Source organism: Gekko japonicus, unplaced genomic scaffold (assembly GCF_001447785.1).
Source record: "Gekko japonicus isolate JY-2015 unplaced genomic scaffold, Gekko_japonicus_V1.1 scaffold1514, whole genome shotgun sequence".
NCBI classification, from domain to species: domain Eukaryota; kingdom Metazoa; phylum Chordata; class Lepidosauria; order Squamata; family Gekkonidae; genus Gekko; species Gekko japonicus.
In genome coordinates this window covers 100,549-126,292 of record NW_015176495.1, presented here as the reverse complement: position 1 = coordinate 126,292, position 25,744 = coordinate 100,549, and the positions used below count along the sequence as shown (strand labels likewise).

The window sequence follows — 25,744 nt, the reverse complement described above, 5'->3', positions numbered from 1 at the left end:
GACAGTTTGCGTGTGTTGCCATATCTTGTGTAAACTAAAACATCACTGTCATTCTGTTCCTTTTGTATGTGCCTTTCTTTTCTTTATTTTTTCATCTTTAAAATAATGAAAAAGATGGGCTTTTCATTTGTAGACTGCAGTGAGGCAAGTTGTATGTGAAGATTAGCATGTGTTTATAAGTTTTGAAAGATTCAAAATGACAGCAGACTGCTTTTTATAAGGCTCTAGTGAAAGTGGGATATTTAAATTATCATTTAATCTTTCTATGTATATCAGTTCCTTTACGAATATCAATAGTATGCCAACATCCATATTAAACAATGGAAGTACAATAGAATTCTACTTAGTCATAGCATGTATTCTTTCTTCTTGACAAATGACCCACAGAAATCTACTCAGCCAGTGGATGCATTCTCATATTCCAGTTTTGAAGATAAATGTGGTATAATTTCAAAAGGCTACTTATAGGAAGGGAACTGTCGACCTCGAAAAAGAATTACTGTGTTGTATATCTGTCCCATGTCTATTTGTGCTATTTTGATAACTAACATTTTCGTTCTAGTGTTTGAAATAATAATTAAAAATTCACAAATGAGTGTGTTGGTGCTCAGAAGGGATAATGTGAGATAAGTTAATATATTAGCATTCCTGTTTTCACTTACATGCCCTAATTTATTCTGTTCCAGGTAATAGGAGCTATACTCCCCAACCTGGAATATTTTCCAGTAATTTTAGTTGAAGTCTTCCATCACTAAAATGAATGGGAACTCTGTGCCCAAAGGCACATGCTCAGACACAGAAATCTTATGATCAATGTGCATAAATTCTTTTCTAGATACAGTTCCTGGATACTTTTGAGTGTTACATGATACATGCTACCCAAATACATTCTTGTGCTTCTTCTATTCATTCCAGTGAGACTTCCACAAATGGAGTCCTCATTGTCTTAATATTCACTAAGGTCAATCATTCAGAGACTGAGTTCTTGATTTGCATGTATATGGATCGTAGACATTTCAGTGAAAGAACAGTAAACAATATTGCTGGTTTTGGACTGACTTTCTTAACTCGGGTATTTTTCTAGAAATGTCATTAAGTTTGTTCTATCATCAGACCAAATTTTGCTTGAGCACGGCAAAGCACCCAGTGTCGTCATCTGGCATGTTGCAGACAAATTCCAATTACTTTTCTGCTTCAAGCTATTGTTAAACACTAAGAGCTAGCTGACAGTAAAATTATAAATACAGGTGTTGTCACACTACACTATAATCAGAATTTTAATTTGAATTTTCATTTGTAAAGCCTTTTTTTACATGAAAATAGGAGTAGAATTAGTTTTATTGACAGTAAAAAGACATTTTGAAAGCTTCCTAAATCATTACCTGTATTTAAAAGTGGGGGGAAATTGTATATGTCCATGTAAAAAGAAGAGTTTTATTATCACATATTTACTCATTATATTTGGTGGTAAATAAAACTAGGGAGATGTGTTTGACAAATGATTGACGTAACTCAGTAGGTTTTCACTTCATTAGAACAATAGACAGCTACAAATATATATTTACTTTTGTTTAGTTCTGCCATTACTAATACAAGCCTGTGATAAAATCTTTAGTCAAATTAAGTAGAGCCTGTTAAGAGTCCACATGTAGTACTAAACTTTCTATTTGGTAATTTTCTCCTTTTAGCTAAATTCATCCTTCTTTTTTCTCCTTCCTTCCCTTGGTAGTTGGAGTGGTCCCCCCTTCTCAAGACACCCTTTTTCCCTCAAGGCATTTAGTGTCGTGTCTGCCAGATTTCAGTGATGAACAGCGAATTGCTTTTAAAGTGGGCATTATGCCAGTTCAGCAGCACAATGGAAAACCAATCTTCCACCATTCTACTTTTGATGCTGTTATTGTAGCATTTTAGATAACTGCTGCCACAAAAAAAGATGTGCTCAATTGCTACCAGTTAGTCAAGTTAAATCCAGAGTAGCATTAAAATTACTCTGAAAACTGTTTGTCAGAGGTCATGTGTTGTCTGTAGCTACAGCACATAGGATAGATGTTCTGTTCTGTGGAAGGCTTTTTATTTATATATTTTTTTCTTTTTGCTTTATTATTATAGTGACTGACCAGCTTTCTAAATAGCCCTTCACTACCTGTTTACTTATTGTCTCCACCTTGGTGTTGAAAAAATGTGTCAAACAAATGTTGAAAAGTTTCTTTAAAGTGCTGGAAATAGCAGGAGAGTAAGTTGTTCAGGGTGCTAGAGTTTGTACAGTGTGAAAGCAAAAGAGAGAGAGAGCATGCACGTAAGAGCATAATTCTCTGGTTTCTGTAACAAGATTACTGTTTTCTTCTCTTTATCTTCTCTTTTCAACTACTGGGTTCACTTTTCTGGGATTTTTTTAATAGCACAAATGGAATTTATCCGCTTTCTTGCTCTCTTACCCTTCAACCCCACCTCCTGTTTTTTCTTTCACTGGTTTTACTTGTGAATGGAAGGGACACTTGGTTTACTTCCTGTGAGGCAAATGATAACTGTAAATGGTAACTGTTGTGCTGGCTTTCTTTTAAATTTTGTAACAATAAATAAATCCAGTTTTTAATGTGTTCCTCATATAGGTAGTCAGGAAGCCTATAATGGTTGGTTTAGTAAAGCATATTATGCCAACATGGACTATAAAGCAATCCCAGTTATTTTCTTTAGGTGTATATATCCTACAGAGAAGGAAATACATGTAGTGGTTAGTGGCTTTCCCCCACTCAAATATTCACCCAATTGTTTCAGATGTTTTAATGTTCTCTGTATTCTTCTCAAGCCAGTAGGAGGCAGACTGCATCACAAAGACTGGAGACTAATTCTGGGAATGCCAGTTCATTCTGAAGTCTCCCTGACAGCCGGGGACAGAAGGGGACAGACACATTGTTTGAACAACTGGCACCAACACCAAGAGCAGTCTCCCTGTGACAGAGAGAAAGGAGGGTCTCTGTTAATTCCCCCAGAGGCAATTTTTTGGAGGCAGAATTCCTGCAAGGATTGTCTGCCCTTACTATGATTAAGTTAGGGTTCTGTTCTGCCATTTTTTCCCCTTACTGCTGCAGTATTATTTCTTATTCCACAATTCTGCCTGCTGTTTACCATCACTCCATGGCCTAATCAAGTTAGTACCGTAGTTCATCTGGGCTTCTCTGCATGCAGGTGTCTTGCAAGTGGGAGCAAGAAGCCCATATCTAGTGGTAGCAAATTCCATAAATTATGCAATGTATGAAGAAGTACTTTGTTCCTTATCATGGTCTCTGTATATCATGCTATTGAGTCTTGACAATGTACAGTGCCTCAACTGGAACCTTCAGAAGCTAAGAGGATTTTGGCACGAACTCTGCCAACCTGGGCAGCAAAGATGCCCCACACAAGGCCAAAGTGGGTGCAGCAGCAAATCCTGGTCAGTTCTTTGTCAGCCATCACAGCAGATGCTTCATAAGGAACTTTCTCTCTGATTGGTCTTCATCAACTAGTTTCTCTTTGACAGCTTTTTCAGCTAAGTAGAATAGATTGTTCTTGTTACCTAATTTTACCCTCAAAGTCTTCTGTGAGCCCATGACACTGTGGACTACTTTCAAACTTTGTTTGTCTTGTGGGGGTGAACTACCATACACAAATGGGCACAATCTGTGCATCTTGTGTTAGGTTGAGGCATGCTTTGATTGCATAAGCAAGCACAACATAATTGATATTCCCAATTGAAAGCTTTACTTTGGCAACGACTACTTTCTATATAGCTCAGTGGCTCAAGTACCAAAGTAATCTTTGTCAGTTCCATATGCCCCACTTTGGCCTTCAAAACTGACAGTCACAACCTTCAGTCTTACCAACTAGGAATGTGGTCAGTCAACACAATTCAGTCATCAAAAAAAGTGCACTGTCTAAAAAAATCCAAGCAGCCACTCCACCCAGAAACATTTTCGTTCAAGCCTAAATAAAATAATATGGGTAAACACAAGCAACTGAATCCTGTCCTTTTAGTTTTGTTGGTGCCCCATGGAACAAATTTGTATACATTATCCAGACATAACTGAGGAAATCACTTGTATTCTGAAAAGATTATTGTCATAGTGGAAGCATTCAGTCAGTCACCAGTCCACATTTTGCAATATCCTGAAGTACAGATTATAGAATTGATATTGGAGATACTACTTTGGGCAGTCCTAAATCTCAGACATAGGAAGTCACCTGTGCTTCATGCTAGGGAAAGCTGCTCAGCTCACTTTTGGGAATGTGCCCAGGAAAGCTATCTTCAGGCTTTTCAGTCCTGTGAGTTTGTTCTAGACTCTGTCCACTACAGCCACGGTGCTTATGGGTGAGGAGACCCTTACAGCTTTCACTATGGATGCTCCTGTTCACCACATAAGGTTGCCAGTCTCCAGGTGGTGACTGGAGATCTCCTGGGATTACAGTTTATCTCCAGGTGACAGAGTTCAGTTCCCCTGGAGAAAATAGCCACTTTGGAAGGTACAGTCTATGGTATTATACCCCACTGAAGTCCCTACTCTCCCCAAACCCTGCCCTCCTCAGGTTCCACCCCCAAAATCGCCATGTATTTCCCAATCCAGAGCTGGCAACTCTATCCATACCTTTCTTTCATGCCACATTGCTGATTATTGTGGTTCAAAGATCATGGTAAGTACTATTGCACTCAGAAAGCATGGTTGCTCTCAATATCACTCATAATTCTAGATCTAGGATAGAAAAACTGCTCTTTAACTTTGAAAGGACTTTATAGCAATAAAACCAGAGTTAATGCATACAGAAACTACATTCCATGTTTAAATCTATTTGCTTAGCCTCGGTGACTAAGAAATCTTACAAACAGAAACAATTATTCTGTACATGTAGGAGACATGCTATGAACTCCTCTAGAGACTGTGCATATCCAGTTAAGAGTCTTTCCCAGCAACTTCTAAAAAGTCTTTCTCAGAGCCACAGTCAACATCTCAGTGTACCAAACCTACCACCACTTCTGAATGGAGTTTTCAATTCCCACATGACAAATCCATCACACTTTCCTGCCCTCAAGAAACTACATCAGTAGGAACATACCACCCAAGAGCACTGGGTCCTCAGAGTAATCAGAATAGACTATTCTATTGAATTTACAACTCTTCCAGCTATTACTGTATTCAAAACTACCAACTACCCATTGTATTCAAAACTACCAACTACCCATTCCATTGGAAGAAGTGAACAAATTACAGATGAAAGATGCCATAGAACTGGTACTTCTGAAAGGTGCACAGGCCTTATTCACTCTTATTTTGCCATCCCTAAGAAGGATGGCATACTGCCAATTTTACAAGGTGCAAATAGTTTATCATCTCAAGATTCAGGATGATTTCTCCATCCAGCATCCTACCTCTCCTATCCACAGGGATATATTTTACTTAGATAGGCCTCAAGGTTGTGTATTTCATGTAACTATTTGACCTCAGCCTAGAAAAGCCATTTGTGTTATTTTCGGCCACAGCCCCTCTCAATACCAAATCATTCCATTTGGTCTTTCAGCAGCACCCAGAGACTTTACCCAAATATATGGCTGCAAAAAGGGAATTTCAGTTTGCCCCTACATAATCAATTAGGAGTTAACAAGAAGATCGTATACCAACTCACTTTGTCTTCTTGGACTCATCTTGTAGCAGATTTTAGCCTCCAGTGAATGCAAAGAAATCCCATTTCACTCCTTTCTATCATTTTCAGTTCATAGGAGCAGGTCAAAATTGTTGTGCACTCCTTGCAAGGGGCACATACCATATACCATCATATTTCTGGTTGTAGCATTTCTGCAAAACCAGCCCAAGCCATAGCCTGCTTTCCTTTTGGGAAAGAGGTATCCACATGAAGACCATTCCATAAATCAGATTTAGCCTGCTTCAGAATAAGCAATGTTCAACATCCTGTAACTCTTCACAGTTTTCATATTCCTTTGCACATTTCTGTCCCACCCTGAAAACAAATCAGTTCAAGGCACAGTTGATGGTTTGTCAGAAGTATATTACATCAGCAAATTCACAACATTATACCCTGCCACAAATTTTGTTAGTCTTTAAGGTGCTACTGGACTCTTGCTCTTTTCTACTGCTACAGAGTAACACAGCTACCCATCTTGATTATATATCCTTGCCTGCCAACTATTATTAATAATAATAACAACAACAGCAATAATATTTATGAATCACCCAACCCCGTAAGCAAGCTCTGGGCAATTTACAACCTTAAAACAGATAAAATAGTCAGCATAATAAAATTGTCACAATACAGTAGTAAAAAAACCAATTCAGATGGTGATATCAACCTATTTTGCTAGCTGCAGTACACTGTGCAGCAGGGCAGGGGATGTGGGGACCATAGGAAGAAAAGGAGGGTGCTAGTCTTAACTGTTGCTGCCCTCAACTAAAAGCCTGGTAGAACACCTCTGCCTTACAGGCCCTGTGGAATTGTATAAGATCCTGCAGAGCCCTGATATTATTTGGCAGAGAGTTCCACCAGGTCGGGGCTGGGGATTACCAGCAAGTTTTTATCAGTTGATCTCAGCATTCGTCTGGGGACATATTGGAGGAGGTGGTCCTGAAGGTACGTGGGTACCTGATCACTCAAGGCCTTAAACGTCAACACTAATATCTTGAACCTGACTAGGCATTCCACTGGTAACCAGTGTAGCTGGCGCAGCACAGGTTGTATATGTGCTGTCCATGGTGTTCCCGCCAGTACTTACACTGCCGCATTCTGGACCAGTTGGTGCTTCTGGGACAGTCTCAAGGGCAGGCCAACATAGAACGAGTTACAGTAGTCTAGTCTGGAGGTGACCATTGCATGGATTACTGTAGCCAGGTTGGGGCATGACAAGAAAAGGACCAACAGCCGTGCCTGGTGTAGATGGTAAAACACCAGTCCGGCAGTATTGGTGACCTTCATAGTATTGGTGACTTCCACAGACAGGGAAGCATCCAGGGTCACACCCAAGCTCTTGACAGAGTACACTGGTGTTAATAGCACCCTGTTAAGGGCTGGAAGCTGAAACCCCAATCCTGAAGCCCTCCCTCCCCACACCTCAGAACCTCCATCTTCCCCGGATTCAGTCTCAGCCTGCTCTTCCTTAACCATCCCGCAACAGCCTCTAAACCCTCAGTCAAATGTTGCAGGATGGTATCCAGGTGACCATCCAAGAGCAGATATAGCTGGTGTCATCTGCATATTGATGACACCTAAGCCCAAAACTCTGAGCCAGCTGGGTAAGGAGGAACGTATAGATGTTAAACAACATCATGGAAAGGACTGCCCCCTGAGGAACTCCACATAACAGTGGGAACCTAGAGGATGCCTCTCCCTGCAGTGCAACCTTCTGTCCCTGACCATGGAGAGATGATGAAAGCCATTGCAAGGCTACCCCACAAATCCACAAGTCGGCAAGGCAATGGGTCAGAAGATTGTAATTGACCATGTCAAACGCTGCCATGAGATCAAGTAACAACAGCAGCGGCGACCCACCCTGATCCAGCTGCCTACGGAGATCGTCTGTTAGGCGACCAACACCATCTCCATCCTGTGTCCTGGGTGGAAGCCAAATTGAAATGGGTTAAATGCTGATGAGTCATCCAGGAAACTCGGGAGTTGCTTGGATACCACTCTCTCAATCACCTTACCCAGGAATGGTAAGTTGGATACTGGGCGGTAATTGGCTGGGTCATATGGATCCAGTGATGATTTCTTTAAGAGCGGTACAACCACAGCCTCCTATAGACCCCTGTTTCCAGGGACAGATTGATAATGTCTCCCAGTGGGCCCTGTATCCTCTCATCCCCAGCTTTCACCAGCCATGAAGGACATGGATCCAGGGGGCATGTGGTCGATCGAACAGCACCCAGGATCCTGTCAACATTGGCAGAGGACAGCAGGCTGAAAGTGTGTGAAACCAAATCCTAAGATAGCCAAGGGGCCTCCAGTTCACTTACTGTATCAATGCTGGTGGGTAAGTCATGGCGAAGTGACAGGACTTTGACCACAAAAAAGCTCGCAAAAGGCCACCAGCTAATAGCTGGATTACTAGTCTTTTGGGTCCCTTCTGAGACGGACGTCAGATGCCGAACTACCCTAAAGAATTGTGCTTGGTGTGAGCTTGCAGACGTGATGGAAGCTGAATAGAACTCCTTCTTTGCAGCCATCACTACTTCATAGGACCTCATAAACATCCTAAAAGATGTTCTTGTAGCTTCATCGTGAACTCACCATCAGACTCGCACAAGTCATCTGAGTTTCTGCTTCATTTCCATGAGTTCTTCCGTATATCGGGGGACATTTAATGATGGAAGCAAAGAGGACATCAGGGGGGGCAACCTCATTGATGGCTTCAGAGAAACAGGCACTCTAGTCCTCTATCAGCTCATCGAATGATGTGCCAAAAGGCATCAGATCCCACAGGGCATTCTGGAAACCAATTTGATCCATTAGTCTCCACAGGTGAGCATAATCCGCTTGCAAACCTAGACAGGGGGCTGAGACACCCAGCCAGGCCTTCAAGACCAAGTGGCCTGACCATGGCACCTCTTCCCTTGAGGCCAGATCCACATTCATCCCCATGGCAAAGATCAGGTCCAGGGTGTGGCCTGCTTGATGTGTGGAACCTGATACAACTTGGGAAAGCCCCAGAGCTACCATGGAAGACACCAGGTCCAAAGCCTGACTGATGGCGGTGGCTCCATCTACATGGACGTTGAAGTCCCCAAGAACCAGTAATCTCAGGTACTCCAAGGCCCATGAGCCACCATCTCCAACAAGCTCAGCAGGCTGTCCGCTGGTGCTCTAGGTGGTTGGTACACCAAGCAGACAGCCAAGCTCTCCTCAGCATCCCACACCAAGCCAACACAATCAGTACCTGCAGTCTTTGGCATGGGGAGTGGCCTGAAGGAGAAACCCTCCCGGATGACTAAGGCAACCTCACCCCCGCCCCTAAGTTTGTGAGTGGTGAAGGATTGAGAAATCTGAGGGTGTCAGTTTTTGTAGGGCAACTATGGAACTGATGCATAAAGTAGTCTCTGTCTCATGGTAGTTAACTTACCAGACAATCAAAATATATTGGGCAACTCTGTGAGAACACAGGGTTATGAGAGTCATGATTAGTCAACAGACAAATATTCCGAACCACATTTTTCGAGACATTCTGTTCTAGAGGGGGCAAGGGTCAAGAGGTGAAAGGGGATGCATTTGCCACCACTTGGACAGATTGTCCGCTCTACTTCTTTCCTTCTTGGCCCCTCATCCTTAAAATGCTACACAAAATTCAGATGGATAGGGAAAACAGCATTCTCATCACACCCTGCTGGCCTTGACAGCCATGATTTGCCATGCCTCTTCACTTTGCCAAGGAGCATTTTATATACCTCCCTCAGTCCAAGACTTTGCTAACTGAGGATGAAAGCAAAATTCTCCACCTGCAGCTACATCTTGCTGTATGGAGAGTCTAAGGTGAACCATGTACTTTGGAATGCCAAGAAAACATCGACAAGGTGCTGCCATTCATCTAAGTGGAAGCTTTTCTTAACCTATGTGCTGAGGTATGGCATTGATATATACATTACCAGTACTACTTATTTTAGATTATTTGCTCCATCTTTACCCCTGTCATTGCTTAAATGTTGGTTTGGATTCATCTAGCTTTTCCATTGGCAAAAAAAAGGAAGGGGAGATCTTGGACTACTCAAAAGGGCTATGGCAGAGATCATGGGACCTGCATGGGCAAAAGCCATACGGGTGGTATAGTAAGGAGAACTGAATGATATTGAATGAAGGAAGCTGACTGGATCCAGACCTTTATATATCTTCACAAACAGGTTGCTCATCTGTAACAGTTTTCTTCTAGTGGTCATCTGTGCAGTCACATGAGCTATCATAACAGCTGTTTTATCTTTATCTTATATATTGTCCAAGGGAGGAGTGAATGGGAGGTGCTGGCATGTGTCATGCACCTTCACTGGCCAGGGGGATGGAAGTGTCTAAAGGTTAACACATTTTAAGAGGAATATAGTATCAGGGAACACTGACATTCAAGTCACACATATGAAGCTACTCTACACTAAATCAGACCATGCATAATTCTCTTATTATCTACTCTTTATTATTTTATTTTATTTCTTCAAATTTGTACCCCACCCTCTCCACCTAAGCAGGCTCAGGGCAGCTGAACATCTGTTTAGAAACAGCTGTCTTTATTATAGGATAACGCTTGAGCTGGGAACTGCTGAACATTTTGTGATTGGATCCAGCCCCAATTATAGCCATTTTGTTGTGCCACTCACTACTTTTAAGTGGAGGTACTGTGCACTGAAGTTGGAACTTTTTGCATGGAAAGCAGATGCTCTGCTATTGCACCATGGCCCCTCTGTCAAGATGATATTACTCTGCTAAAGGAGAGCATATTTGTAGAGGAACACCAATGACACAAGTGAGTAGACTATATCTGACTCTGGATGCAGTTCTGAGAGGTTGAGGAGCCACTCTGGAAAGTGTCTCATTCTACTGATAACAGCCCAAGAAATAATTCACAGTGAAGTTTTCTCTGTAAGCAGCTGGTAGGGGTAGAGGTCAAGGAGACCTAAGTTATCCATTCTTTGAAGGAAGTGTCTCTTCCTCGCCCAGTGGTAGAAACTCATCTAGCAAGATAGTTCTGTTTCAGAGGGCATTTGGTGGAGGGTAAACTGTTTTGAAAAGTTTGGCTGTCTTTTAGATGGACTCATATTTTTATTTCCTTACAACTTGTCCTATTGGTGGCTGTCTTGAGTTTAAGGAAATAAGGTAGGATATAAATATTTTAAGTAGGTTCTACGATGGCCATTTGTGGTAAGGGCGTCAGCAATCTGGAAGCAGACTGGTTGAGCCACCATCCAATTCATTTAGGGAATCATTTGGGGCGTTTTAGGTGTAATTGTCCACCTCCAGCCATAACAGGCAGAATGGTTTATTTTCAGTAAATGTATAAGATCTTTATAGCCTTTGCAGTGGGTGCCTTATTTCTAAAGTTTATAAAAGAATTAACTTTATGTCTTTTCTCCCACCAGTTCTAGGAAAGGTGGGAGAAAGAAACCCATGTCAAAGAAACATAAGTAATCTCTAAATAAACACTTGCCTTTGCCTCAGACACTTTTTTTTTCAGATTACTGGAATGGCACTTCTTTGATTAGAGACTTTCACATCCATACACAAACTTCTATTTTACCTGCCAACACTCCATCTCAAACTTTGTGTGCTTTATTTGGCTACATTGCATTTGAGCAGAGTTTATATGAGGCCCCTGGCAATTCAAATAAGATTACTCAATTTTTCAAAGTATCCTTTATATAGCCTTGTGTAGTGGTTCCCAATATGGTGCTTGCCATTGTGTTCTCTAGCCCTACTGGCTGCTTCTTCAAAACATCTGTTCCCCAAAGCAAAAGGCCAATCATGGCTTTTCTCCACTTATCAGGAGTAGGAAGTACTTCTGAAGACCCCACAAGGCATTAACTTTGAATATATAGGGAGCATCTTTTTAGAAATAGCTGTCTTTATTATAGGATAAAGCTTGAGCTGGGAACTGCTGAACATTTTGTGATTGGGATTTCCTGCTAGATAAAGAGAGTTGTTAGAGAATGTACCAAGCAATTCTAGGTATCTGAGGCCCTAGTGGGGTTGTCAAAAATTAAATAAATAAATAAAATGCGTAGTTTAATATCCTTTAAAGCAATTTTATTCCACCCTTGTTAGGAACATATTATTTTACTATAACCCATTTTGGAGTCTTCTATAGGACAGTTTGGCGAATGGTTATTTGGATACTTAACCCAGGAGTTGTTACTCTCTCATTATTCCATATATTACTCCACCCATATGGAATGAAAACTAAAAGGGCAAATGTGAAGACTTTATGTATTTCTATGGACTATATGTGTTTCTATGAAGAGAGTCATCATGGGATACCTTTTAATTAGGACCAGCCAAAATATTGCAAAATAGTATGCAGGTTTTCAATTTTCCCAGATAAAAAATTCATCATTATTAAATTTACAAATAAAATAAACCATACTACAGAATCATTATAAGTTGATATTCTGGTGCATAAGGCATGTAATATACTTGCAATCACCTGAGCAATATGATTAAAAGATGACTGAAATGCAAAAAAAATTACAAAGGCAAAAAATTAACTTAATAAGACATAGAATACACACTGTAAATTTTAGAAGACATAAATGTGGTCAAGATGAACACCAGTGTACTTGTGAATATGAAACACAAAAGGACTAATGTTAAGAAGTAGAAATAAATAAATATTGTCCAAATGAAAAAAATTAGAAATGGAATACAGATAGTAGGAAACTAAATGCAAGTCTACAATATGGCAGCAAAGAAGAAATTTAAACAGCAAATTGCTATAAATATAAAATGTAATAATTATGAAAAGCAGGAAGCTTATCCAAGAGGCATTACGGCTATTAGATCACAAAGGTTTAAAAGGAGCGTTCAAGGAAGACAAGGAAATTGCAGAGAAATGAAATGAATTCTTTGCATATGTCTTCACTACGGAAGAGGTTAGAGAGATGAATACGTGAACCATTTTGTTAGGTAATACTTTGGGCAAATTGGGTCAAATAAAGGTGATACAAGAAAAGGCTTTAAGAATATCTGACAAACTCAACACTAACAAATCCTGAGGACTAGATGATTGTGTGTTCTTTAAAAATATAGATTAAAATTGCCGAGCTATTAATGAAATCATTCCCTCTGTAAACTGGGTGTGCTCTGTGCAGGCTTTTTAGCAACTCAAAAAAAGAGAGAAGGGCCGTGTAAGGAAAAAAGCCCCTATTTGATGGTAGAGTATTGAAATGGACTTCCTGCCTCTCCTTCCCTTCAAAAAAAAATCTAGCCAAGGACTATGTGCACTGCTCTCATGCTCCCAGATAATATGGTCTCCCAAGGCATAGCCGTTTACTATATCTAGTAATTTTGTTATGTCCTGTATATAACATTGCCCTGTTGGGTAGTGGAGATCACTTATTACCATGCTCCAAAGCTTCCACTCCACTACCAAATAAAAATTAGTTAATAATATCAGTAACTCTCTGGTAAGTAGATGTATGTGTGCAAGAGCGGCTTTCCTTTTTTGAAGAAGGAAAGTTCTGATAAGGAAGAATGGTTGGAATGAGGTAAATCAATAGACATTTTGTGTCTCTTCAATGAAATACTGTGAGTAGAACTACATGTTTGGGTGAGACTAAAGATAGCTAAGCCTGTGTTTGCAATCAATATGTAAGGAGCATTTCAAAGAGTGACAAGCAGGAGGGGAGGTTGTTTCTTTCTGCCTTCTGCTTTTATTTTGGAACCCCTCTCCCTCAGCCACTGGTTCTCATTTGTCTGGCATACATGCTTTGGAACACTAATTGGGAAGGAAGGCAGCCAAGGATTGCAGATGAAGAGAAGGGTTAAGCTCACACCTCTCCCACCTGCTGGTTTTCTGCCACTGCCACTTTGCACACTATAGATAGAAAAATTGAAGGCTCCAGTTTTTAGAGGAAAAGGTCTGTGGCTGGAGGGTACTAAACATCTATAATCTCCCCACAAGTATGTTATTCCTGGTTCTTATCTTGTCAGCTGAACTCTGATACCAGAAACAAGCCCCACTGGAGGAAAAATGCTTGGTAATGGTTAAACACTCAGAAAGAGTTACCCTCACTTCATCTATATCATCTATTTAAAAAATTTACTCAACCCATCCACCTCTTTATGAATGACTAGGAGTAATGCCTGTTGTGGGAAGAAATACAACGAGATCTAGAAGGAAGCTCCAGATGAGTGTCCCGACTGTGGCTGGTGGGGCGGCAGAGGGAAGCGGAAAATGGAGGGAGGCAAGCCACGTTTCTTTCCTTCTGCTTAGCTATAAGGCAGGGCTGTCTCAAGTCATTTTGCTGCCCCAAGTGGGTAGAATGGGAGGACAGCCTCATGTTAACAGATATGGTTCTCTTCACCTCTGACTTATTTTTTGAGGGGGAGGGGGGTATTATGCAGTGGCAGCTAAGGTAGAAAAGCACCTCCTCCTGTGCCATGTTTTCTGGGTTCCAACTTTCAACATCAGTTTTAATAGCTGGAGATCTCCAGGTGCCACCTGGAGGTTGGCTGATGTTAATGTGGTGCTATGCAGTCACAGCTAAGGTAGAAAAGCACCTCCTCCTGTGCCATGTTTTCTGGGTTCCAACTTTCAACATCAGTTTTAATAGCTGGAGATCTCCAGGTGCCACCTGGAGGTTGGCTGATGTTAATGTGGTGCTATGCAGTCACAGCTAAGGTAGAAAAGCACCTCCTCTCATTAGCATAACTCATTAGCATATGCCACACCCCCTGACAGGGGCCCAGCGGTGGACCTTCAAGGCCAGCGGGAGTGCGAGGAAGCCCCGCCAAGGCCCTCCCTGGCCCCAGGCAGGCAGGGGTGGGGAGAGGCGGGGAGGAAGCAACTTACCCTCCCTCTTCTCCTGCCTCCTCCTGGCTGAATGAGGGCTGGAAGCGGGGCGGCCGGAAGCAGGGGCGGGGCTTCGTCATGTGCCCCGCCCCCCCTACACCTCACCTGGGGGAACTGCGTTCCCCCCCGAAATGACCTCTGGCTGTCATACAGGGGCCATCTCAGCAGGATAGAAGGACACAGAGTCCACCATTTTCTCCAGGGGACCTGATCTCTGCCATCTGGAAAGCAGTTGTAATTCTGAGTGATCTTTAGCCTTCACCTGGAGATTTGCAACCATGGTTTTCCCCAACAGACACTAAGGGGAAATTTATTTTACCTCAGAACATCAACAGCAAACTGTTTAGAATGTTAGAGGGAAAGGCCAGTGAGGCCGCATATGCAAACGACCTCTGTGTTCTGCTGCAAAGGCGAATCAGGCCACATATGCAAATGACCTCTGTGTTCTGACTGGCTGTGGGGGGGAGAGGAAGAGCAAACTGTTTAGAATGTTGGAGGCAGGACTCAGGCAAAGCAGCCAGTGAATAGGGAGACCCTCTGAATGACAGATCAGAGAGCGAACTGATTTTGGAGCGTGTTGGGATGTTCAGGGCTGTCCATGACCAAAATAGAATTATATATACCGGAGGATTAGAATGGATCCAATGGCCCTCCAGTATGACCAGGGTGCTGCTTACTTAGATACCTGAAACAGAAAATTAAACAGTATTAGTACACTATTTAGTAATGCAAATTCGTGACACTAGGAAAGGGTGTTCTAGATGCAGATAAAGTTTCAAGTTCTGTATAAACAGAACAAACCAGCTCTGCACTTTAGGTGTTTCCCCGTCTCATATGCATCAGCAGCTGAACTGAACAAATACAATGAACCTAATGAAAGATTTTCATTTTCACCATGGCTAATAAGGTTGAAGTCCACTTGACCCAATGCATTCCATTTTGAGAGGGTTCACGCACAGGTGTGTGGGGGGTGGGATTCTGAGTACTACTACTGTCTGTGAATCCACTTCCTGATAGCCCAAACACCAAATAGTTGCTGCTATTTTATGTTATATAACAAGTGTGCACATCCATATGATTTTTTTCTCTTTATGATATATGGGAGCAGTAAAAGAGTTGGTCTCTGGTACCATATTTTTAAAGGAGAAAATAGAAATATCTAATGGAATGTGCCTTCATTTTTTTACTTAGGTTATAGACACATAAGCACCATACATCATGCTTTTGATGCAGGTGACAATGGAAAAACTGAATGGAACAGAAAGACCATATGAATAAAGATTTTGCCAAAAAAAAAAAAAAGGAGGAAGAATAGAGACCAAGAGAGTTTCTGATGCACATTTGCAATTGCAGTTCTGAAGGTGGCAATAAAGATAATATGTAAAGATAATATAACCACATGTACTGGTAATTTGAATTCAATTTAGATATGCTATGAGATTTTTCAGTAGGTTTTTTTAATAGAAAACATGTTTGTTCAGTAGACAAGTTACCTATATTAACCTTTCTTCCAGTTTTATTATATGCATATAACCCTCAGTGTAATTCCTAACTTTCAGTCTGTTGTTTATGTGATAATAATGGGTTAGATCTAAACTCTCATGAATAAAAGGAGTTTGTGGAAGCTGATCTTTCCCCCTTCCCCCAGCATCCTCTTAACTTACAAAAAACTGCTGCTGAAGAACAGAGGACCCTCCCAAATAATAAGAAATTCAGCACATGCAATTTTGCCTGTTCCCCCTCTTTTAGGGTTGCCAGGTCTGGGTTGGAAAATACCTGGATACTTTGGGGGTGGATCCAGGAGAGGGCGGGGTTTGGAGAGGGGAGGGGAGCAATGCCATAGAGTCCACCCTTCAAAGCAGCCATTTTCTCCAGGGGAGTTGATCTCTGTCAGCTGGAGATCAGTTGTAAAAGCGGGAGATCCCCAGGCCCCACCTGGAGGCTAGCAACCCTAGCCTCTTTACCTGAAGCCCCCTATTCTGAATGGGGTAGTGTTCAGGAGGGTCCCTGATGCCCTAGCACGGTGGTAGGCAAACTACGGCTCTAGAGCCACATGCGGCTCTTTGGCCCCTTGAGTGTGGCTCTTCCACCGTAGGCACTGACGGCCTATTCCCTCCATTGGAGGGTGTAAGCTTTTGAGAGTCAAAGCTCCCTTCATCAAATCCTTGACTCTTGTAAATTTATAACCCAAAAATCTTGTTGGTCTCTAAGCTGTTACTGGACTTTAATCTAGCTCTTTTGCAGCAGACCAGCACAACTGCTCTACTGAAATTATTTTGGATGGTTATTATTTAGCATGGTCTTATCCTTAAAACTACATAAATTAAAATTAAGAGTGGGTAGCTTTGCATAAAATATTGAAATAATAATCAGACAAATGGTGATGGGAACATAAACTCTACTACATGGAAATGTGTGTTCTGTCCATAACTGTTTAACACATCACATGCCTACTGCAAGATATATGATAGTTCCCCTACTACTGCAAGATATATGATAGTTCATGGGAGAAAGAATAAGAAGATATGCTTCCTTTCACTGCCACTTATGCATCTTATACAAAACCACTTCTGATCTGTATTTATAATGGGTTGTGAATCATTTTACCTAAACCTACTACAGCTCTGTGACATAACAGGCTCTACTTATGTGCATTGGCTGTTAAGTGCATTGGCTGTTGAGTTTACTCATGTGCATTGGCTGTTGAGTCTGTTGTATGTCCTTTCCTGAGCACACAGTGAGCTGTGGGGTATGTATGTTGAGTAGATCAAATAAAACTGGGTCTAATGTTGCATGTTTATAATATTCTAAAGATTTTCCAACAGTTGAGAAAAGAGAATGCTTGCTTGCATAGAGACCTCAATTGAATGTTTTTTGTCTGTTTCCCTTACTTAATATCTCTGATACTATGAAATAGCTGTCGATTAGGAATAATTTTTATTGTTTCCCCATTTTCAAGAATGAATAGCACTTCTATATAATGAACATTGTTTTGTGCTTTCATAATTGGAAATACCATATATAGAATCAATATGGATACGATTGTGTAATGCCTACTGGTAGTACACTACACTTAAGGCCTAGGCCCTTACTGCTGAAAGCAAGGTTTGTGAAGAAAATTGCCTTTGTTGATAATACTTAACTTTAAATATGTTCCCTGTTTTGCTTCTCAAGGAAAATAAAGTGTCACAGCCCATTTTGGTTTTGGTTATGTTCATTTTTGTCCAGAATAGAGTTTTTAGATGCTTTTGATATGCAGTGCCTTTGTATACTAAAGTAAATATATTTTAAATATGAGTAGATTTTCTTTAAAAATTGCAATAAAATCATTGTAATTCATAGAACATGCTGTAATACAGAGATACATATAAAATACAATCTGTGTATTTGATTGCAGGTAACAGAGTTAAATGTGCCAGCAATTTCAAGCACAGTTTGATATTTCCTATAATGAAATATAATGCAAAAAATTAAATATCCAATATCAATGGTTTCTAAACGGTTTTGATATTTCTTTTTGTCCTTTTCCATGAAGAGTAATTTATTTCCCTTTTTAAAGTGTGGGCAGAGTGATTACTAGCGCACAGTAATGTAATTGTGTTGCATTGATAAAATAAAAATTGTCCTTTATCTGTGTCCTGATAATGTTCAATTTACGGGCTGGCTTCTCTGCCACCTCTTCACTGCTTTGAGTATTCCAGTTCTCCTCCCTTCCTGCTCTGAGAGCGCACAGAACTGTTTGAAATCCACTGGTACAATTGTCAAATCAATTATTCATTCTCTGCAATTATACTCGCACAAAGAACATTTTGCTGGTCTGAATGATGATTAAATTAACAGCTATTCCAGCTGCCTGATAACATCTAATAGAATATTCATAAGCCCAAAATGGAATGAATTATCTCCATTAACTTCATCATGTTCACTTAATTACATGCTTGTTATTGTATTTACACCTTGTTAGATACCGCTGAAGCTGATCCAGTGGCTGGCCAGGAATTGGAAGCGTCTGTCATGGGGCAGTTGGAGCGCATTTTGTAGGAAATGCTATTTATTTTAAATGCTCCACCTGCTGGGAGCCAAGGTTAGTCAGCAGCACTGAGATGAATTGGGAAACGGGGTGTAAAAAGAAATAATGTGCTTCTGACAGGCTCCGTGGCTTTTAAGTTGCTCTCATTCAGCCACTTCACAAAAAATTATTTTATTCCATCTTTCAGTGATGATGACATGATTGCTTTTGGGTAATCATTTACCATTCTGATTTTATTTTTTGAAGTAAATTGTCTGAAGTAATAGGTTCTTGGAATTACAGCATGTCTTGCTTTTTTCCCCTAGAACTTTATTTAAGCTTGTCTTCCAGCATTTAACCCGAGTCCCCTCTTTCGTTTGATCTTCTAACTTTATTTATACAACAGTGCTTAATGATCCTGCACAATGGTTTTGCCCCCACATACACCAAAAATAAATAAAATAAATTCTGTCCAGTATAGTTGACAGTATTTTTATATCCTCAGCAAGGGGGCATGTGCAATTTCTTCAGAGGTATAAATACAAAACACCTTTGCATTCAAACCCCTGATACAATCATTTCATCCTATTGAAATAAATTTATCACTTTCAAGCTAACTTGGTTCTCATGAAACATGGTAAAGGCACTACTCTCACCTTCTGATACTACCTTACAATATCCCTCTTACATGCTCTTTATTCTTTTACAAGTGGCCAGCTTCTCGGCCAGGTCTTCATATTCCCATCTGCAATAATTCCTTTCCCTAGCACTGGCCTATAGCGGGGGAAAATGGCTCCCTGTGTGGATTTGAATCTGAACTAGACCTATAGTGAATGGAATCATAATCACACTTCTAAATATTTGTGAGATCACTGTAATAAACTACTCAGACCCCATTTTTTATTCAGTCTAGAAGCTATATTTTTGTATCAGCAAAAAAGTGATGGTAATTATTTTAAGCAAAAGGGATTTTGTTTGCAGGATAATGGTGGTGGACTTCAGCAGCCATCAGTGATAGTGTCAGTGGTCTTTGTTTGAAGGGTTTTGTTTTGGTTGCTTTGGTAAGACAGGTAATTTTCCTATGTTAAGCACTTTCTAGTGTCAAAAATACTACAGGACAGTATAGAAGAATTAGAAATTTGGATGCTTATTGTATGTTAGGTGCTTTCCAGTCAGAAAAATAGAAAGCATTCCTTACCTAGAAAACCATATCGGCAAAAGTTGGTTAATAATGGAAGATAGGATTTTGAATGCATTTTGTGGAAGTTATAATGATGTTAAATACATTATGTGTACTTATTTAGATAATTTCTGTACTGTATCTTTAAAATTGGTTGCAACCCTTGTTTGGCCAATGTCTATAAATTGGTAGTCTGGCAGAGATTTTACATGGTGGAATATCATTTATGTTAATCAAATAGATTGACATTAATGTTGCTACATTTTGCCTCATCTCTTTGTATTGCTGCTAGTTGTGTTTTCCTTTGTATTGACATAGTAGAAAAGCCAAAGGTAAAGTTAACACCATGGATAAGGGTGCAGTGTTATTATAAAGTGGGGAACCCATGTAATTAAAAAGACTTGCCTTAACTGATTTCATAATTGACAGAATATTTATTTAACTTGCTGTAAATTGACACACCTCTAGACAGAGACAATTATGACTGACTGTATAACATCTGACAGAACCAATTATGACTGACTGTTGTTTGCTACCTTTGCACAGAAATAAATGAAACAGATATTTAGAACAGAGACTGCTGCCTGTGTGCCTATGCTTGCTATAATTAAAATACAATAACCAGTAGGTGAAGTAAAAAAATTCAGTTCCTAATGGTTTCTAATTTAGCATATTCTTTAAGTCTTCAAATAAAACTGTTAGCAAGAGAATTGAATATGAATGATGTACTGAATTCTTAAGGCACAAGTATAATAGGATATGCTAGCTTGTGTGTGTGTGTGTTGTCAAGCTATCACTTTGAAAGTCCACTTATTGCACTGTATTTTTGCACAAAGTATGTGCATGGACATACATATGCAAGTTAGACATTAATATAACCCAGATAAGCTGACACAGTAAATTAGTCCCAGTTAATAATATGAAAAGACCTGTTGTTCACTAAGTAAATATAAGCTATGAAAATCTTCCATACAAGCAAAGTAAAGCAAAAAAAATCAGTTTCTGTTTTCAGGTTATCTGTGTACAATTTTTGTAAGGGAAAAGACAGCCCTTGAAGCAAATAGTGAAGACAAGATTTAAATCAGCACAATACAGATTCCATCTACCTTCAGTTATCAGAATAACCTTATTAGTTTCTGGAGCCAGTTACAAAAGGAGGCCCTTCTTAAATTTAAGATGCAAAGTTTTTTCTAAAATATAGATGAAGAAACTCTTAGGGTGAGAAATTTGTACTGAAGAACTTAATAGCTGTGTTCAGGGTAGTGGGGAAAATACCCTATCCTGCTCATTATTGTGTAATTGGTGATTATCAGGAGCTGTTTCTTTTGTAGATCTGTTCCTATCTGGACTTTTCCCCAGTTTATATTTAAAAACTGATCATATTTCAGATACATGTCTGTATAATGTTAGTTTATATTAAAATTATAAATGAATAGTTCTGTAAAATTTTGTGAAATGAAGCCATTATTGTAGTTGGTATAAAACTGTATTGCATACATATATCTAACCATTCCACAAGTTATTTCTATAATATTACAACTTTGTTCTCAGAAAGGATTAACTGCTTTATTGATTAAAGTTTCATTTGAGGAAGAAGAAGTGAGCTTTTACATGCATCTCTAAGTTGGATGGTATGGTAACCTGAAGGTATTGACTGGCTGTGTGATATACAGCGGTCACAATTGTCTTTTACTAAGAAGAGCACAGAGTGATGCTGGTTGTCATTCTTACTCTGCTGTGTGGCAGCGCAAATAGTCCCCTTTCTAACCAACCTGGTGGGAAAAGTCAATATCCCATCAGCAGAGGAGGTAAACACATCAGGAGCTGTGTCCTCTCTCATCTTCCCAGCTCTATATTACTACAGTTCTTTAAATCTATTCTCCCCAGTCATCAGATGCACTCCTGTCATTCAAATACATAGTATTTCTATTCTGCAGATAGGGCTGCAGTGTGAATTAAGTAGTGTATATCTCTTTGTCACTTTATACTTCAGAATAAAAAGTTATCCCTTTGTTAATTCAATGTTATGTCTGTATTCTACTAATCTGATATTTCCATATTTGATTATTTAAATTATTCCTTTGGTCATTTCTCCTTTTAATTTGAAATTGTAGCAGTGGGATGGGGGGGTAGGCAATGCTTGTTTTAGAGAGGTCAGTGTGAATATGCTAGACTGGACCCAAGCTTTTCAGCTCCCCTCATGACAGCAGCCTTTCCTGCCCCCAAATGCCCACCAAGTTTGAAGGTTCTCCAAAGCAGCATCCCATGAAGCTCAAGAGACTGTCACTGAAACGGAATTTTGGCACATAACTTCCATATGCCTGAAGAAGCACTTTGCAGAGGTCATTTTGGATCCCACCCATTGCTTAAGCACAATGAACATAATGTGGGGGGACTACTTTAGTGATGAGTTTTGAGTTGTGCATTCCTTTGTGTATTTTTATTATGATTATTAAACACCTAAGAAAATGCTAGGTGCTGTACAAATGCAAAAAGGTGTCTTTCCCCATGGGCTTACAATCTTAGTAAGACAATGCATAAAAGAGGGGGAGGAGTACTGGAAAACAGGAGGTAATGGTGGAGACAATCCACAGAGCTAATACAAGAAAATCTGGTAAACAAAATCAAGCTAAACTAAATGGGCATTGAGATTCTTTTTAAAGGGAGATGGGTTTAGGAATGGATCCTGAATTGCCAGGAAGAAATAAGGAATACATTCTCTTCCTTTGGATTACATTTTTTCTTTAAACGCAATTAATAAAAATGTAATAAGTGAGAAAAGATTAATGAACAAAAATAAAAACCTGATAAATATGACCATAAAGTATAAAAAGACAGCCAAATAAGAGGCTTAAGATGAGGAAGATCAAGGCAAAAGAGTCCCTCTAGCATTATATCAGCCAAAAAAAATCAAGTTTTATAAATATTCAAGTTGAAAAAAACAGGTTCCAGCACGAGAAGGAGAGGTCAAGAAGACTATATCTAATTTCTTACATAAGGATAAGGAATAAAAGTCCCAACTAAAGCTTAAAGAAACCAAGAGGCAGGACCAAGAGCAAAATAAGAAACTGTTTTAGTAAACAACTTGAGTAAGATGACAACTTGGAATAATTGCCAGAAGACAGACACAAAATTAGCAAAACAAAGAGGAGAAAGATTTGGTACTGGAAAATATACGTGAGTACCATCTATGCAAAAATGGTAGTAACAAAAATGTACACAAAAAAAATGTACACAAGAAACAAGATGAGGAAATACATTAATAAGAATAAGCAGAAAAAGATCTTAAGGCAGAAGTGTGCTTGACTGAATGGATGCCATGATGGCAACTAGAAAATGACACCATCTTAGGCATATTTTTAGTAGTAAAGAAAAAGAAAATAAAGGAAGGAAGTTCCACAGTTTGGGATCTAAACGTACATTAGATCAGTAGAAGCTTTCAAGATGGAATGTTTCTGTCTGCACAATGGTACATAAGGTAGGTGTTTGCTAGCAAAGCTGAAGGCTTTCCCCTTTATATTCCATTAGATGCTCCTGACTGTTGAAACTGGTTCCTTTAAATGTCCTGGTACAAAAGTAACTGGAGCTTGTAGACCCTCAGACCCTTAGTTTTCATTATGTCTCCTGATCTGTAAAGGCCTGATGTTTATGTCACTGCATTTGTGCGTGTCTGATTAAATCAGAAAGCAAGGCCTTCTGGGGGATTAAGCAAAACAGGGAACATGCTGTCATTGTCACTGAGTTTTTGCAGTCTTTAAAACATATGCACAGTATAAGGTGTTTTGATATCCTGCAAATATTCCTTCCACAGCATTTAGAAAGGCATACATTGGTATGAGAGGAATAGTTAATATTTTCTGAACAGGCCCTATCATTTAAAATGACAGACTTTTCCTTCTTAAACTGAATGGGAATTGGGGTAGAGGGCAGAGTGCAATTCTTAATAGATAAAGCTTTTCTGCACCACTCCAGTATTCTTTATGGTGGGTATTCAAAGCAAGATCTCAAATGTCTAGATAGAGGTTTATGGGTACCTTCTGCTTTCATCAAAATATTTTCAATAATTCAATCAAAGGAAAGGTACCAGAAAATAGGTTTCTTCTTTCTAAATGGATCTCCTTAAAACAGCAGCTGCTACTTGCTGGTTTTGATGCTGTAGAACTCATTCCCTTGTTGCTGTGCCTTCCCTCCCCCCCCCCCCCCGCCCCCTTATTCAGCATTAATGTACAAACAGCACTTCCTGACACTCACTGACAGAAGGTGCTGCACCAATTCAGTTGGGGCATGACAGGGGGGTTGACTAATTCCTTGATGAGCTGGATTCAGTCTCTCTTAGTAAGTAACAAGTTTGACACTTACCTAAACATGCTGACCAAAGTCACTCTCAAAAAGGTAGGCGGAAGAATAGACAATGCTTGGCAAAAAATGCCTGAATGATACTCCAGCAAATTTAGATTTTGAGAATCAACAGACCTACACCATAGCTTATTTTTAAGATATGATAGAAAATTTCACAATACCAAATGAAAAAGTGATTTTCTTTTTTCTGATTTTTGTATTTGTTTTTCTTTCCAACAGATTGTGTGAAGAGCAGGAAACAGTCAAATTTCAAGGACATAGAGCTGGATTACAAAAAACTGAAGAGTACAGTAGACAAATGGTTGTCCATGAGCAGCTACTCTGAAGTGAACCTCAGCAAACTCTTTCAGACATTCAGTGCAGTAAAACCTGTGGGAGATCACAGTAGTTAAATGCTAGGGTTAGGTAGAATGTGGACAAAATGCTTTTGTGGACTCCTTTCTAAGAAAACATTTTCCTCTTTTTTTTAAGCTTTCCATCTTCTATTTCACACAATGTTGTACGCTGTTTAAAAACAGTTTATTTAATTATGAAAACCATAAAACAAAAACAATGTTATAAATCAACATATAGCGGGCACCTGTACAGTGTGCGTGTGTGCACAAACGTGTGTGTGTGAGTGTGTGCATGCACACACATACAGTATATCCAGATCTTAGTATATTCAAACCTAGGAGGGAATAAAGGGGTGGAGAAAGAGCTCCTTTAATTGAATAATTCCCAGTGAGAGTTGCTGGAATGTAAGTGATCCTAGACTTTGCTCCAGGGTATTTAGTAGAGGTGCTCTCAGGAAAAGAGGTTAGTGGAGGTCTCAGTAGGAGCACTAATGTTTTCTCTTTTCACAGTTTATCTGCTTTGTGATCACAGACACAGCAGTTAAAGACAATACTAAAACTAAATACTTTCTAATACCTACATTTATTCTAATGTGGTTTCTATTTCTGAAATTGTTCCTTAGTTGTCTTTTCATCAACTTTTATTCATTCAAACTATATTGTATTGTAAACATATGGAGAAACCACATGGAAATTAATCCTGAAGTACCAATTGACTTCTGTATAGGGCAAATAGACAGGCGAGTATGCAGAAAATTCTCCAGGCTACGTGTAAATATCTAAACGTAATATTTTGGTTTCTTGAAATTCAACAAAATAAGCAATGAAACCTATTGGGATGAAAGAAAACAACTGAGACAGAGTTTAGCAAAGAAATAAAAGTAATTGATAATACTGTGGTAAGCAATTAAAGCTATGAAGAAGGTTTCAGAGACTTTGTCTAATCTGTTTATTGCCAATAAAACAGTGATTGGAAATGGCAAAAGTCAAACTGTGATATGGGTAGTTTTTGACATGGTAGGAATATCTTCATAGCTATTTTTAAAATTTGTTAACATTGTCATTTATTGGTAAATATAGAAGCATTTTCAATGTGTGTGTAAGGTTTTACACTGTTAATGGAAACATAATAAAATTTTCCAATGTAAGTTATTTACTTGTGAGGAACAATCATGTTCAAAATTATAGAAATAACCAACACAAATTCATTCAGTTGTATTTGTGCACACATGAACTTATAGACACTTGAAAGATTGTTCACTCCAACAGCACCTCAACATTCATAGGATACTTTCCCAACAAATAACTCAAACCAGGGAATTTCAGCCCACATAATCTCTCTC

At 39.5% G+C, this 25,744-nt stretch overlaps 1 protein-coding gene across 1 annotated transcript in view; it reads left to right on the top strand.

The window, feature by feature from the left end:
* LOC107123940 (DNA polymerase alpha catalytic subunit-like) overlaps positions 1–25,398 on the top strand; it is a 359,842-nt gene extending 334,444 nt beyond the window's left edge. The window contains exon 16 of the mRNA XM_015427290.1: positions 24,286–25,398. Within this exon, the coding sequence (XP_015282776.1) occupies positions 24,286–24,458 (173 nt within the window). The 3' untranslated portion in view covers positions 24,459–25,398. The remainder of the gene's footprint in view (positions 1–24,285) is intronic.
* Positions 25,399–25,744: the final 346 nt, after the last annotated feature.